General features: G+C 34.8%; 1 protein-coding gene across 2 annotated transcripts; it reads right to left on the bottom strand.

Annotated features, from left to right (window-relative positions):
* Positions 1 to 55: 55 nt before the first annotated feature.
* Positions 56 to 12,242, bottom strand: LOC100252172 (uncharacterized membrane protein At4g09580). 2 transcript variants are annotated; one of them, XM_019216791.2, is made up of 5 exons: positions 11,376 to 12,242; positions 8,122 to 8,392; positions 7,780 to 7,950; positions 579 to 721; positions 56 to 496 (listed from the first exon to the last, which is right to left on the bottom strand). In XM_019216791.2, exons 1-4 carry the CDS (start codon positions 11,639 to 11,641, stop codon positions 590 to 592), a joined length of 840 nt encoding a protein of 279 aa, XP_019072336.1. In that variant the 5' UTR covers positions 11,642 to 12,242; the 3' UTR covers positions 56 to 496; positions 579 to 589. The 2 variants fall into 2 exon arrangements, with proteins under 2 accessions (XP_019072336.1, XP_002271955.1); XM_002271919.4 differs by having other exon boundaries at positions 56 to 721; positions 11,376 to 12,209.
* Positions 12,243 to 14,223: the final 1,981 nt, after the last annotated feature.

Below are 14,223 nucleotides of genomic sequence, written 5' to 3' on the forward strand. Positions count from 1 at the left end.
ATCCATTAGCATTGGCTGAACCTCATTAAAAAAAGACAGTAAAGAGTGCAAAACATAACAGTAATAAGATGTGGATTTGGCTGGCCAACAACAATTCATCCAAGGGAGTTTACAAAAACCTATTTATCAGATATAGCCCACTAAAACCAAATTTTGATTCTGCTCAGATTCATCTCAGCAGAAAAAGGGTAATCTTGCACCAAATGATACAACTCTGACTCCCAATTATCTCAACATCCATATTCAGTATCATTTGATTTTAAGTTTCAACACAGAAACAGGCAATAGTCGGATTTCATTTCCTTTCTTCTCTCTTTTTCTTTTGTGCTCTCTATAGGGGGTGAGTAAATCAACCCGTGTATCACGAAAAAAAAGTTGAAGACCTACCCTCTGGTGCATTACATGGAAAAAAAAGAAAAAGAAAAGAAAGAACGAAAAAAAAAAAAGGAATACAATTTGCAACCAGGGTCCTGCACCTCAACTCCTGCTTGGGGTCCTAAAATGGGTAAAAACAGTCATGATATCCAAGTATCTGACAAGTTAAGTTTGCATTCATTAGTAGATAAGGGGGGCCTCACCAACACAACATTCATTCATATGTTCGCTTTCTCTTCAGAAGTGTAGGAAGTATGGAAATAAATCCGATGAGGAAAAGCACTGACAAAGTTTTAAAATCATATAGATCCTTCACTGACTTGAGATCCCCAAGAGCAAGCCCAGCCTGATGATTCAAGCAACAACAGTAAAGTGATTAGTTCACAGAAGAAAAAAGCAAAGAACATAAATTTTTTCAACGTCCTACACAAAATAATACTAGGAAACAAAGTGCGGAACTTTCAGTATACTCAAATAGGAAAGCCAATCTCATGTGGAAGCTTCAGTCAAGGGTGAATACAAGCAGCCAGACAGACCCTCATTCTGTCAGAAAACTCCCATGTTGATGGAGATCTATCCATTGGGGCCTCATACCCCACCAACACCCAATTCAATGCTTGGTTAGCTTGTTTTATATGACTATTTGGGACAAGACTTTCCAAAAAGAATAACATGACAGTGTGAAACTCTAATACTGAAATTGGTACATAAAGGCTCCATTATGTGGGTTTTAATGATCTAATCTAAAGGTTATAAATGTATCACAAAGAAGTTCTATTTAGGAATAACTACCTTTCATGTTTTATTTTAAAATTATACTAGTTACTCTTCATACAAAAATTAATTTCTCCTCACTATTGATTGATGGGTAAATTAAAATAAAAATAAAAAATTGACCTAATTACTTCTCCCCATCGATAACTTGGATTCTAAATACATTTTGTTCAATCAATCCCAGAAAATTTAATTGTATAATATGTGTTTTTACAAACACAATATACAGATGCAAGCATGGAAAGACCATTCCTAATTGCTCCATGTCTTTGAGGGTGCCAAGGGTCAGACCTTCCTTGCTCCTGCACCGAAAGCAACATCTGCCCCCTCTGGCATTCCTCTGTTGAGGTTTATGAGGTGTGTCTTGTCCCCTGTTTTGCTCGTGATAAAATTATTACTGGTGCTTAAAAAATCACCTTATGGATGTTCACTTTGCAAGCAAACCTATAACTTACTTTTGTCTCTGCATCAATAAGAATACACATTAAAAAAGAGGGAGCAACCCAAATTTCCTCCTCAGTGAACATAAGGGACTGAATATTACAGTATTCAAGCCAGGCCTAAATATCAACAACCTTCATACAAGACTCATTGTCCTGAAATCTACATGTACAGCTCTAGATTAATTAATGAAGGTGCAATAATTGAATCATTGAAACATTTTGCCATTAAAAAATTCCTAACACACTGCCAATACCACTCCAAGTTGTTTACGACACACTGAATCTATTGATCCCAATACAACAGCTATATGAATCCATCTGGACTAGTGGTTTATAATCATAGAAAGATGAGTATATCTTTTTCACTAGAAGGCCCCTCCAGAAGTCCCTCAGCACAAAAGATACAAATCAGAAGATACAACATCAAATGTATCCTCACATTCAAAATAATTCTAGTAAAGTGTTAGCACCAGCTCTCATACCAGTCATAACACAACGCTGACCTTCATTCTAGTATCACACTTTTCTTCATAGACAAGGCATTTGATGGAAAATTTGTGTTTGTCACCCTACTAAAATCAAGTGATTCCAATACCTGCTCCAAACTGTTTTCTTCAGTCATGCAAGACATTTAAGATATGAGTTAAATTGTATATTTATCACTCTTTGGTTTCGAATTCCAAATGAAAGATGGAGTAAATTGACATTTGCAGAGGGAAAAAACTTGCAGCCAACTGCAACCTCCAGCTCCTCAGTTTCCATCAAAACCACTCATCTTCCTTTGGGCAGAGCTTGTCATTCAATATTTCTTCTTTTCAGTTGTACTTTAGACTGTGAAGCCTTAAGTTCTCTGGATGCACTTCTAAACCATTTATAACAAAATATTATCATATTTGGCCTTCTTTGAAGTCCTCAGGGAAATTTTTGTTGATATTTATGACATATCAACTATCCCTTTTGGGGTTTTACTAACTAAAATGGTAACTTAACAAAAGACTTAATTTAACTAACTATGGTAAGAACCAAGAGGAACTTAACAAATTAATGCTCGGGCACTCAGACCAATCTATCCCCTTCTCTTGGAAGTCTTCCAAAGATATTTCCAACATTGTTCTATATATTTTTTTTTATTAAAGATTAGTCGTTAGAGTATTATTGTAATTTGAATATTAGGGTTATTAAAGGGATGCAATATAGAATGTTTAATGTTTCAATTTATGAATGAAAGAAGAGAGAAAGTGCATTATCCTCTCCTAATCCTTAATCTTTATCATGGTATCAAAACAAAGTCCAAATTCTTGCTCCTAGTTGCAAGCTTGATTTTAATTGGACGCAGCCCTTTTGCTTATTTTGTTGTTCAAGTAAAACTCCAAACCATAATTTGTTTAAATGGATTCTGATGGTAATCTCATTCTCAGATTCAAACTCAAGACCATAATGGTATGCAAATTACTATTATAAAATTGAATGAATCCAATTATCTGCTATGGTTTTAAGTTTTGTAAAAGTATATCTTAGATTCTTAGGAAGGGCAAGTTACAATTTTTGTCTGATGATCCTTCTCTTGATGATTCAAAAGACAATGAACAATGACATAGGGAAAACTCAATAATCATAACTTAGTTATAGAATAGCATGGAACCCAATATGACTACTACTGTCATGTTCTTTGACACTGCCAAACAATTTTGGGAGGCATTATGGAAAACGTATGCAAGATAAAAACATTTCAAGGATATATGAGCCTTTTGAAAGTATTTTTTCTCGTACACAAGTTCTCGTGGCCTGGCTTAAGGGACAAAGGATTAGGGAGGGATTGTGGAAGGTTCCAACTTCAAGTCCCAATGGGGAGAAAAAATTACCTATAAAAAAAAAATAAAAAAAATATCTTGTACACAAATGGGATTTCTCCTAACCTTGTACACAAATGGGATTTCTCCTAACGAATACTATGGCTAACCACAAAAATATGGGAGAAACTCAATGTATATGATCCTATCACTAATGATATTGATCTGCAATGAAAGCAATGGGAAAAATTCAAAGTAGGAAAGTTTATCTTTGGTATAGGTCTAGAGTATACTAGTGTTAAGAATAATATCATCTTTAGTAAACAATTATCGACCATGAGTAGTGTCTACTCTCACCTGCAAGGTGTTAGTCTAGGTTCTTTTGTGGAGTCCTATTCTATGGCAATCTAAGAAGCCTATGATTATGTTTTGTGACAATCAAGTGCTACATACAGTGCAAATAATACTATGTTACATGAGCACACTAAACATATTAAGGTGGATTGTCATTTCATTTGGGAAGTAGTGATGAGAGGTGATATGATTACCTCTTATGTTAAATCAGAAGAATAGCTTGGAGACATATTTACTGGGTTCATTTCCAAAAATCTGTTTTTATCTTTCTATTTCAAGCTAGACATTAAAAATTCCAATGCTCCAACTTGAGGGAGAGTATTAAAGATTAGTGATGAGGGTATTATTATAATTTGAGTATTGAGGTTATTACAGGAATGCAATACATGATGTTTACTACTTCAGTTTATTAGTTTCTAATTAAATGAAAAGAATGAAAGGAAAAAGCAAGAGCACATTCACTTCTATTCCTTGTTTTTTAACAACTTTGATATCACCTACATGGAATACACCATACTGGTTTTTATAAACGGGGCCCTTGGCCAATAGCTTCACCACTTGTTATTCTCGTTACCAGCATCATTAGCTGACATGCTCTTTATCAGAAAACCAATCTACTACTAATCCTCTCCTATTGTTGTTGGGATGGGTGTTGGCAATGGAGTTGGACTCCAAGTTAAAAAAAGCATTAAAATATTTCCTTGATACTATTTTGCCATTTTACAAACAGGGATTGAGAGAATGGTTTTACTGCCCAAAATAGCATTTCTTTGGATCGCAATAAACAAATGATTTGATATCCGTTTTTTATAGGCAAAAAGAGGGCATGTATTAAACACGCCTAAAAGAAGGCAAAGCAAGTATACAATCCAAGCCCAAAATAGGCAAAGTAGTAAGGAGCTAAAAAAATCTTCTCCTTACTTGAAATTCAACCAATTTACAAAACCCAACATGGACAAAATATGGTCCTCTGAATACATCCTAACACAGTTCACAAAAGTATACATAAAAACAAATTTAATTGCTTGATCAGACTGCTCAACGTCATTAAAAGCCTTTCTATTCCTTTCCTTCCAAATAGTCCACGACAAGTATAAGGGATCAAGCCTGCATACTTCCGTTTTTTACCCACATAAGAGCCATGTCAATACAATAGATTCCTTTTAATTGAGGAATGCAAAACCCATTGCACTCCAAAAAGGGAGTAAACTGAATTCTGCAACATTCTTGCTTTGGAGCAAAACAGAAACAAGCGAAATGTAGTTTTCTCTTCTCTTTTTCTCAAATGACACCTATTTGGGATGTTCCAACCCCTCCTTTTGAGTTGGTCAAGAGTAAGAAGTTTGCCCCAAGATGCTTTTCAGGCAAAAAAAATTGACCTTAACTGGAGCCCATGTCCTCCATACTATACTAAACGGAATCGAAACTCTAGGTCCCCTAGAAAAGGAACAATAAAGAGATCTAACATAAAATATGCCGTTCTTGCTTTACCTAACTCCCAATCATTAAATTGTCTTGAAAAAACGAGGGATCCAACTACCCCCTTCCCCAACCTCTTCCCAAGCCTTTACCACACATCCATCTTTGTTGGCTGCCAAAGAAAATAAGTTCAGGAAAGCTTCTTCTAAAGTTTGGTCTTCGTACTACAAGTCTTTCCAAAACTTAAACCTTCCCCCATTCCCAAATAAAAAGCAAGATCTACTTTTTATACCCTCCCATTAATTTCCGATGGCTTTCCACACCTCCATTCCATAACCTTCTGTCACTCCCCTTGAGCACCACTCTCCCTCCTCTTCTCTAAACTTCCTTGTAATGGTTTATTTCCAAAGGGACTCCCTTTTTGTAGCAAATTTCCAACACCACTTCCCAAGCCAAGCTTTGTTTATGATTATGAATTATGAGGCCCCTCTCCTTACCTAAATGAATTAGATTCCAATTCACCAAATGATGTTTTTCTCTAGCGCCCCACCTCCCCATAAAAAATCTCGTTAGATCATTTCGAGTCTTGAACTAACCTTTCTTGGGATGACGAATAATAGCATGAAATAATTTGGAAGACTTAATAAAGTGCTTTTGATCAAAGTAAGTCTCCCATCCTTAGAAAGGTATTGTCTCTTCCAAATTGCTAATCTTTTTATGAATCTCTCTTCTACTGCATCCCATACCCTGGAAGATTTAAAAGAGGCTCCCAAAGGAAGACCCAAATAAGAAGTGGGTAGTTTCCCTATTCTACAACCCAACACTGATGCTAAGACCCAAATGATTTGATGCTTTTTATATCCTTCCACCTTTATGCGGTTTGACTAGTAGGATTAAAGAACTGCATCTATGCATGTTTTGTCATTTTACCACAGGGATTTATTGCGGTCTTTAATATCCCTTTTTCATATGCTAATGGCAATGGATGGAGGTTTAGGTTTCTAACATCCTCCTGCACTTCATTGGTGTGATTGTATCTAATATAGGAAAATCTTTTTTCTGCTAGAAAAATTCTCAGCAATTTTTTCATAAGACAAATTTTGGTTATTTATTCTGTATTTGATACATCACCTTTTGGACAGAATACCAACTTTGAGCTCATGCTATTTCTGAATCAGGAATAAATGGTACAGATCCTCTAGGCAAGTCATTGACCTTTCTACTTATCTTCCTCTGCTTCGAATAAAATTATTGTTTCCTAAAGAAAGGTTTTGATTGCACTAGTACATGGATCATCTAAATTATGAAGGAAATAACTCATTTTTCATTTTCTTTTAGTTCAGTTGATTTCAATAGAGAGTTTTATGTGAAGATCTAATGACAAAAGACTGTGGATTAGATCCATGTCACTTCTTCTCACACAAGGCATGAAGTAGAGTCAGAGTCCACATCTGAAAGCCCATAATGATCAAATCACACTCTCGCTCAAGAACCTCAATTCTGACTTTTTCTGATATAGATTTATCACCAAACGACAATCTTACAATGGCATGACTTGACATCCAAACTAACTAGAATTGAACTTGAGCCCACAAAAAACTAAATTTTGTCTTCATCAATGGGAAAAATTCAGAAAAGAAGGGAACAAGAGGATGGAGAGGGGGAGGGAATCATGGTAGCAGGCAACTAAAGAGGAGGAAAGAAAGAACAAAAAAAAAATATATTCAAGAATCTTCTTTTCCCAAACAGCCCATTCATAAATTTTCAGTTCCCCACACAAACTGCATAGCTGCATGAAATAGAGATGCACAAGCTTTGAAATCTTCTCTTCAACCAGATGAAAATGTGCTAAGAAGATAACAGTTCAACACTACAAGGAGTCTTTCGTATAGCACAAGGACTTCAAAAGTATAAAGTCTTTTTCTTTTCTTTTCTTTTCTTTTTTTTTGATAGAGGACTTCAAAAGTATAAAGTTCATCTGCTCAAATTTAAAAACCAATTCAACAATGACTAACAAGATTTTCAATCTCTTTTTTCTCCAGAGTCTAGACTTGCAAAATGAAACACTACTTATGCAGAATTCTTTTTTACTTAAAATTGTAAATAAGATTTCCATCCAATACCAAATCAACATGGAGAATGAAGCAATCATCCCATATCTAGCCAACTCATCTAGGAAGGAAAGGAACAATGAACTTCCTCCCACTGCTACTAATCCATCTTGATTTACCTAAATTTCCATAGGTTATCCAAACAGAGATATGCAGAATGGAGCCTCCACCAAGGCAAGGTCCCAGACAATAAGGGGGCATATAAACCTAGTAGATCAAGTAAAGAGTTACAAAGCCTCTTCATAAGCCCCAAATTGATGTAGTGTATACTGCTTTAACACTATAAATGTGGCAGCTATTGTTTAATAGAATTCTTATAACAGGCTTATATCCCAAAGTTTGATCATGCCTGTGATAATGCAAGTGCAACAAGGCCAATTTCAAGGAACAACCAAAATGAAACCAAACAAAGATCAATCATTATGAAAGTAAGATGCAGGAGTTCCTTGTGAAAACAGAAATAAAACAAAAGCAAACTCAGATTAGAAATAAGGAATGAGTAAATAAACGTACTCTGACTGTGATGTAAGATGCTGGAATAAGACCGACCAATGTAGCTAGAAAGAAAACATGAAATGGTATATCCACAATTGGAGAGGCCAAATTGATAAAAAGGTTGGGCAAGGTTGGAGTTATCCGCAAAAAGAGCATGTAATTTAGTAGCTTCTCCCTGCGTTTTGAAATCTGAATCCACAAATTGTCAGGTTAAAATAGTGCTAAAAAAGTTAGAAATCATGAAAGAGTTAAATTGATAGAAAGTTTCAATATGACAATATTTCTGATTTGAGAAAGTATAAAAAAATATACATATATACAAACACACACACACACACACACACACACACACACACATACCTCTGCCTGAAACAATCTCAACTTTTCAGGCCACAGCCAGTTAACTAAAGGCCTTCCAATTAACTTTGAGAGAAAATAGCAGGATGATGCACCAGCTGTGGCATTGAAGACAACCAAGAAAAGGCCCCTGACAACACCAAAAAGAGCTCCAGCGAGCAATGACATAAAAATGGTGCCCGGAATCATAAATGTCTGCATGAAGATGTAAGTTGAGCAGTAACCCATGATAAATTGAGCTGGGTAATCATTTGCATATGTTGCAAGTTGATCTCTGAAGAAAATTTAAAACAATAGAATTCAGCAAAAACATTTTGCAATTAAAACACAAAAGCATTAAACCAGTGTACTAAAGAGAAAGCAGTCAATGAGCTTGGGTTTGACTACATACAGAGTATAAAAAACCCTACAGTAGACTGTAGACACAAGTTTTGAAGAATACGCATTCCGAACCACCAAATTCTCTATGCTTGGTTGGCAAAAGAAAACATCAGGGGTCAACCCAAAAAAAGTCCCAAACACAGACCTATGTTGTACAAATTTAAAATAAATAGATACACTCTGAGCATCTGATTCACTTTGTTGATTTAGGACAGTACAAAACATTTTAAAGAATGCCAGAAGAACAATTGTGTGGCTCAAAACTATGACATTATATTTGTTGACAATGGCAAGATATCTAATTGTGACCAAGCAACATTAAATCATATGATTGTTCTAATAGTAGATCAAAATGCATCTGTGGTTAGGCTAAATTAATTTTAGCAACAGTGGCTATGATTTAAGAATATTTAGCAATTTTGTAATTGGCCGAAAGTGCACCAAAGTATTAGGTCTGATTTGAAGTTACTATAAAATTAAAACATTTCAACTTAAAAGTTTGACTTCAGTAAGTTTAAAAGTCTTTTAGGGTTAGATCCTCTATCAAAGGAAAAACTTTATCTAGGTCGTTAGTTTTGGACTTTAAATTTAGGAGTTAAGAAAATGGCATTTCTCTCTTCTATTGTTTCCATTGCAATTTTTTTGGACGTGTCTCCCCAAGAATTCTACACCACATGCACAAGTTCAACATACTAATTTGAGCCATGCAACTCTAAAACATTGAGTACCAGAACAAAATGATATCTCAAGCAGGTAACGACATGCACCAAGTTGATCTTCAATCTCTTGGACAAAAAAATAGATCAACAAAAGCTTTAGGCCTTGTTTGGTAACTATTTTTGAAAACAATTCTGCAAAAATAGTTTTTAAGAACAATTTTAGAAAACTGTTTTCTGATGTTTTGTAGAACAAAAGTTTGTTTGAGAATCTAAAATTGTTTTTAACCTATTTTTAATATTTTTAAATATGTTTTAAAAATAATTTTTATGTCCATAGCTTTATTTTTAATCATTATATATGTTTGTATAATTATTCTTTAAAATAGCTCTCAAAAAACAACTGAAAACAAATAAAAGAAGTTCTCTAAAAACATCTTGTTTTCTGATAATAAAAAACAAAAAAACAGAAAACAATTTCTGATTGTCAAATGTGTTTTTCAGTTTTTTTGTTCTAAAAAACAAAAAACTGTTTTTAAAAACAATTGCCAAACAAGACCTTAGTATCTTCCCCATAAAATTGACAATGTTTCTTCTAGTACTATGAAACATAGATAACACAATAACAGTTGTTGAACCAACTTATAATACCATATCAAAATTGACCATGCTAAATTTGAATAAAAAAGATCATTTTCATCCGCATAGCATAGACATAGATAAGGCATAGGGACACAACAATGATATAGACATATCGACATAGAAAATCTTTAAAAGGTAGGACATTGATATAATTGGGATATTACAATAGTAATGGCTGACATGATACCCAACAACAACAATAATGACAAATAAATTTTAGTAATTAATTTAGCCAAAATATGTATTAATTTATGATAATTTACATCTTGAAAACAGAATTTGGCGATTTCAATTCAATTTTGCAAAGACTCTTTTGGTTCTCATTGTTGCAAACTTCAAGATTTTCAACCTTCAAGTAGCAAAAGAGTCCATTTTCCTAGTTCTTTCCATAATGGAATAGACACCAGTCTTATGATTATATGAGAATCCCTTGTACATTCCTAGAAAATGGTCCACACTTTTACTATTCTTGAAGCATACTATTTTTGTTTATGTGAAGAAAATAAGTTATTTTCAATCCTAATATCACAGACTTAATAGGCTGTGTTCTAAGCAAATCCCACATAAAGTATCCAAAATTTCAAAATTATTTTCAAATTCAGGATATATACAACACATATAAAGCCCATATTTGGTTCCATCCAATGCTATTGAAATCCAACATCTATCCAACACAGACATGTCTAGTTACTTAGTTTTCCATAAATGAATTTTTCCCTACAAATAACCTTTCTTTTGTTGGCCCCAATTGAATCCCACCCAACCCCTTACCACTTGAGCCAGGCCTCAAGGGCAAAACAAATATGACTATATTACTTTACGTATTCCATAACATTCACCAAATAACTGGCCACACCATTACATTGGTTCTGATCTATGCCCAATAAAATGAAGCCACATTTGGTTTTGAAATCCAACAGCTATTATACCCATACCAAGTGCCCCACATATTAGAGCCTACAGTTCTTCCAAAATGCAATAAACCTCTAGCCAAAGCACCTTATACAACTTTCCACTACAATCTAAATTGCTAAACCCATGAGACCTTTAGCCTTTATGTCACTCTACTGCCTTTTTCTTTTACTTCTCAACCCCCCCCCACCCCCCCCCCCCCCCCCCCCCCCCCCCCCTGCCCCTTTTTTTTATTGCAATATTTGACTCAAATTTTTTTAAAAATTAAGTTCTTCCAATATGCAATAGAGCTCTACTAAAAAGCCAAATAAAACTTTCCACCACAACACTGAATTGCAACACCTAAGATCATTTAACTCTATGTCACCCTTCTCGACCTTTTTTTTTTCCTTTTGCTTCTGCTTCAAACTGAAAGCAAAAGCTTAGTCCATCATCTGTTTTGCATTAAACAACAAGTTCCTCAAATCAACAATTTTGTTCTCCAAGTACCCGAGAGAATAGTATTTTTCCAATGCTAATCCAAAACCACATCTCAAACACTTATCCAAATTCAATCCAACTTTCCACTTAAAAACTACAAAAAATCCATGGTCTAAAACATAATTTTCTCAAATCCAAACATCAACAAGTTTGAATTCCACAAAACTGAAATCACAAACAACGTACTTGAGCATGCGGAGATCCGAAATTGTCCGAGGCAGCCTAATCCGTCCATACTCCGCGGCCGGCATTGTCAAGTAAATACAAAACAAACCGATGGAGAAGAACACAAACACTCCCAGAGCCACCGTGAACTCCCACCTTGTCAGCGGGAATCTCCCGTCAATTTTCACACCAGCCGGCTTCTTGGTGGTCGGAGAATCATCCTCATTCGCGTTCTCCTCGTCCCTCAACCTCCCACCATCGTTCCCCAAGTTTCTCGGAGCCGCCATGATGAATGCACCACTCCTGAATCACACAGAGAACCGAGGTTTCTCAAGCTTCATCATACGCAGAAGGAGCCATGAATCTGGATTGGATCGATTGAAAACCTAGCTCACATTGATCGAATTGAAGAAAAAAGAAAGCAAAAGCCGTGATTTTGATTCGTGGGTTGTGAAATTGAGCAAATTGGGTGTGTAATTCGATACAATCAACACTTGGGCTGAGGCAGGATTTTAATTGCGGACAATGGGGGTTTTGAGAATTGAGGGGGTTTGATAAAACCCTAACCCTAGGAATCAAGTTATGAAACCCTAGAATTGGACAGATTGAGCGAGGTGAATAATGTAAAGAGAGAGGTGAGAGGTCAGCGGTGGAAGGTGATGGCGGATAGACCGACCACAGCCATATTTAAGAAGTGGGATGTGGGTTTGAGTGTAAATTTGGCTCCATTCCAGCTATGGGTCAAAGATCAAGGACAATATGTTTTAATGATTTGATTTTGTCCAAAATTTTGAAATTTTTGTTCTTAAATTTGATAGTAAATGAAAAAAAGAAAAAAGAAAAAAAAGAAAAAAGAAGAAAAAAAAGATGACAATAAATCAATAATATTATTCAAGCCACGTCATTCTAAATTCCCTTTCTTTATATGCTGACTTGGATAAAATGTGGGAGAAGATATCTTCCAAAAAGAGAGGTTATCTTTTTTTTTTTTTTTTTTTTTTTTTGATAACCGTGGATGTCCGGGCCAGCTTACGCGCACCTCGACTAATCCCACGGGGCCCTGAAGTTAACGACCGGGTAAACCTCCAGTGGCCCTGAGGGGACTCGAACTGGTGACCATTGGGGAGCAAACCCAAGGCCTGACCAACTGAGCTACCTCTCAGGGTTAGAGAGGTTATCTTATTCAACGACATATACAATATATAGAAGGTTTTCAAGATTTCAAATCACTTTTTAAAAAAATGTAATTTTTTGTTACTCCTATCGTTATGAAATAAGTTCATTTTAAGTTAAATTATTTTTAAAATATAAAACTTATTATTTAATTTTTACTTTTAAGTATTAAGGTTATTTAATAAAATTTATTCTACATCATCGAATTTATATATTTTTCCTTATTAATTTTAATTAATATTTATTTTTATTAATCTTAAATAATAAACTTGCTTATCAATCATCTATATTTGAAATGTTATATATATATAAGATAACTGTAAAATATTTATCATAAAAAAGGAGTCATAGATGTGAAATTATGATTGTAAAATATACTCTCACTAGTGTGACAAATTGTTTGGAACCTTGGATTACTCCATTCATTGGCCCTAGATCACGTAGGGTGCATGCTATCATAGGTTTCTTTAAATCTAATGTATGGAAAATGTGTCATAAAAAAAATCATATTAAATGTAAAACTAGAGAGTGTAGGTTCATACTTGTGATTTAGATGTTCCCAAATCAATTCTAATTGAAAAAGATGTTGTAGGTGTTGTAGATCTCGTTTACCCAAGGATCTTTGTATATGTGTAAACCCCAAAATTAGCCTAATCATCTTTTCACTTAACATTTCATGTTCATTTTTATGTTTGATTTTAAGTCCACTTTATTAGTGATATTTATACTCATCCTACTTAGATTTTCAAACCCATATTCATACCTATTAAGAAAATCACCTCTGGACCATAATTTTATCTTTGACCATCTATTTCATTTTTTACTTTTTTCAAACGCTAAAGGCCCATTTCAAAGCACTCACAATTGCCTTATTTTCCTTTTTTTCTTTTCTTTTCTTTTTCTTTTTCTTTCCTTTCCTTTCCTTTCTTCTTATCTCCTTACCCACCCAAAGCGACCCCATTTATTCCTCCATTTTTTTCTTCTCCTTTATTTTCTTCAATTTCTTTTTTTTTTTTGTTTCTTTTTTCCTTTCCCTTCCCCATTGCTAACCCATTACACTCACTTGCCATCTCCACCACCATAACCCTCTACCGTGCTACAATGCAACTCGCTGTTATCACCATATTCGACTCGATCATGCACTACACCCCCAAGGATCTCTACATTTGTCCATCTTGTAGGGAATCTCGTATTTCTTCGTTCCTTATACCCATAATAGGTTAGAAGCATGAAAAACTTTCCTAGGCTTTCTCTAAATCCTATGCATAGTAGAAACATGCATTTAAAAACTTTAATTTAGATATCAAAAGAGAAAACTTTACCTTGACTTAAATGTTCCTAAATCAAATTTGCACAATGAAAATGAAACTAGTCTTTAGAGGACTTAAACAACCAAGAGCTCTTGCTTAATGGCTTTAACTTGATCTTGACACTCCAAATGTGGGTATTTGGAAATGAGGAGGTTGTGGCTCTCTTATGTTTGGATGGTGGAAAATGACTAACTTGAAAACCTTAACCCCTAAGGGGGTATTTATAGGTTCCCTAATTGGGTGTAAGTGACTTGAGCCCATTAAGGAATTAGGTCACTTAATCTAACCCAAATGGGTAATAATTAACTAATTAACATCATTAAGTCATCTAATTAATCAATTTGCCCCAATCTAAAGACTTGGTTTAGATACCCCTATGCAACCTT

The sequence above is a fragment of the Vitis vinifera genome, chromosome 18, assembly GCF_030704535.1.
Source record: "Vitis vinifera cultivar Pinot Noir 40024 chromosome 18, ASM3070453v1".
In the NCBI taxonomy this organism is placed as follows: Eukaryota; Viridiplantae; Streptophyta; class Magnoliopsida; order Vitales; family Vitaceae; genus Vitis; species Vitis vinifera.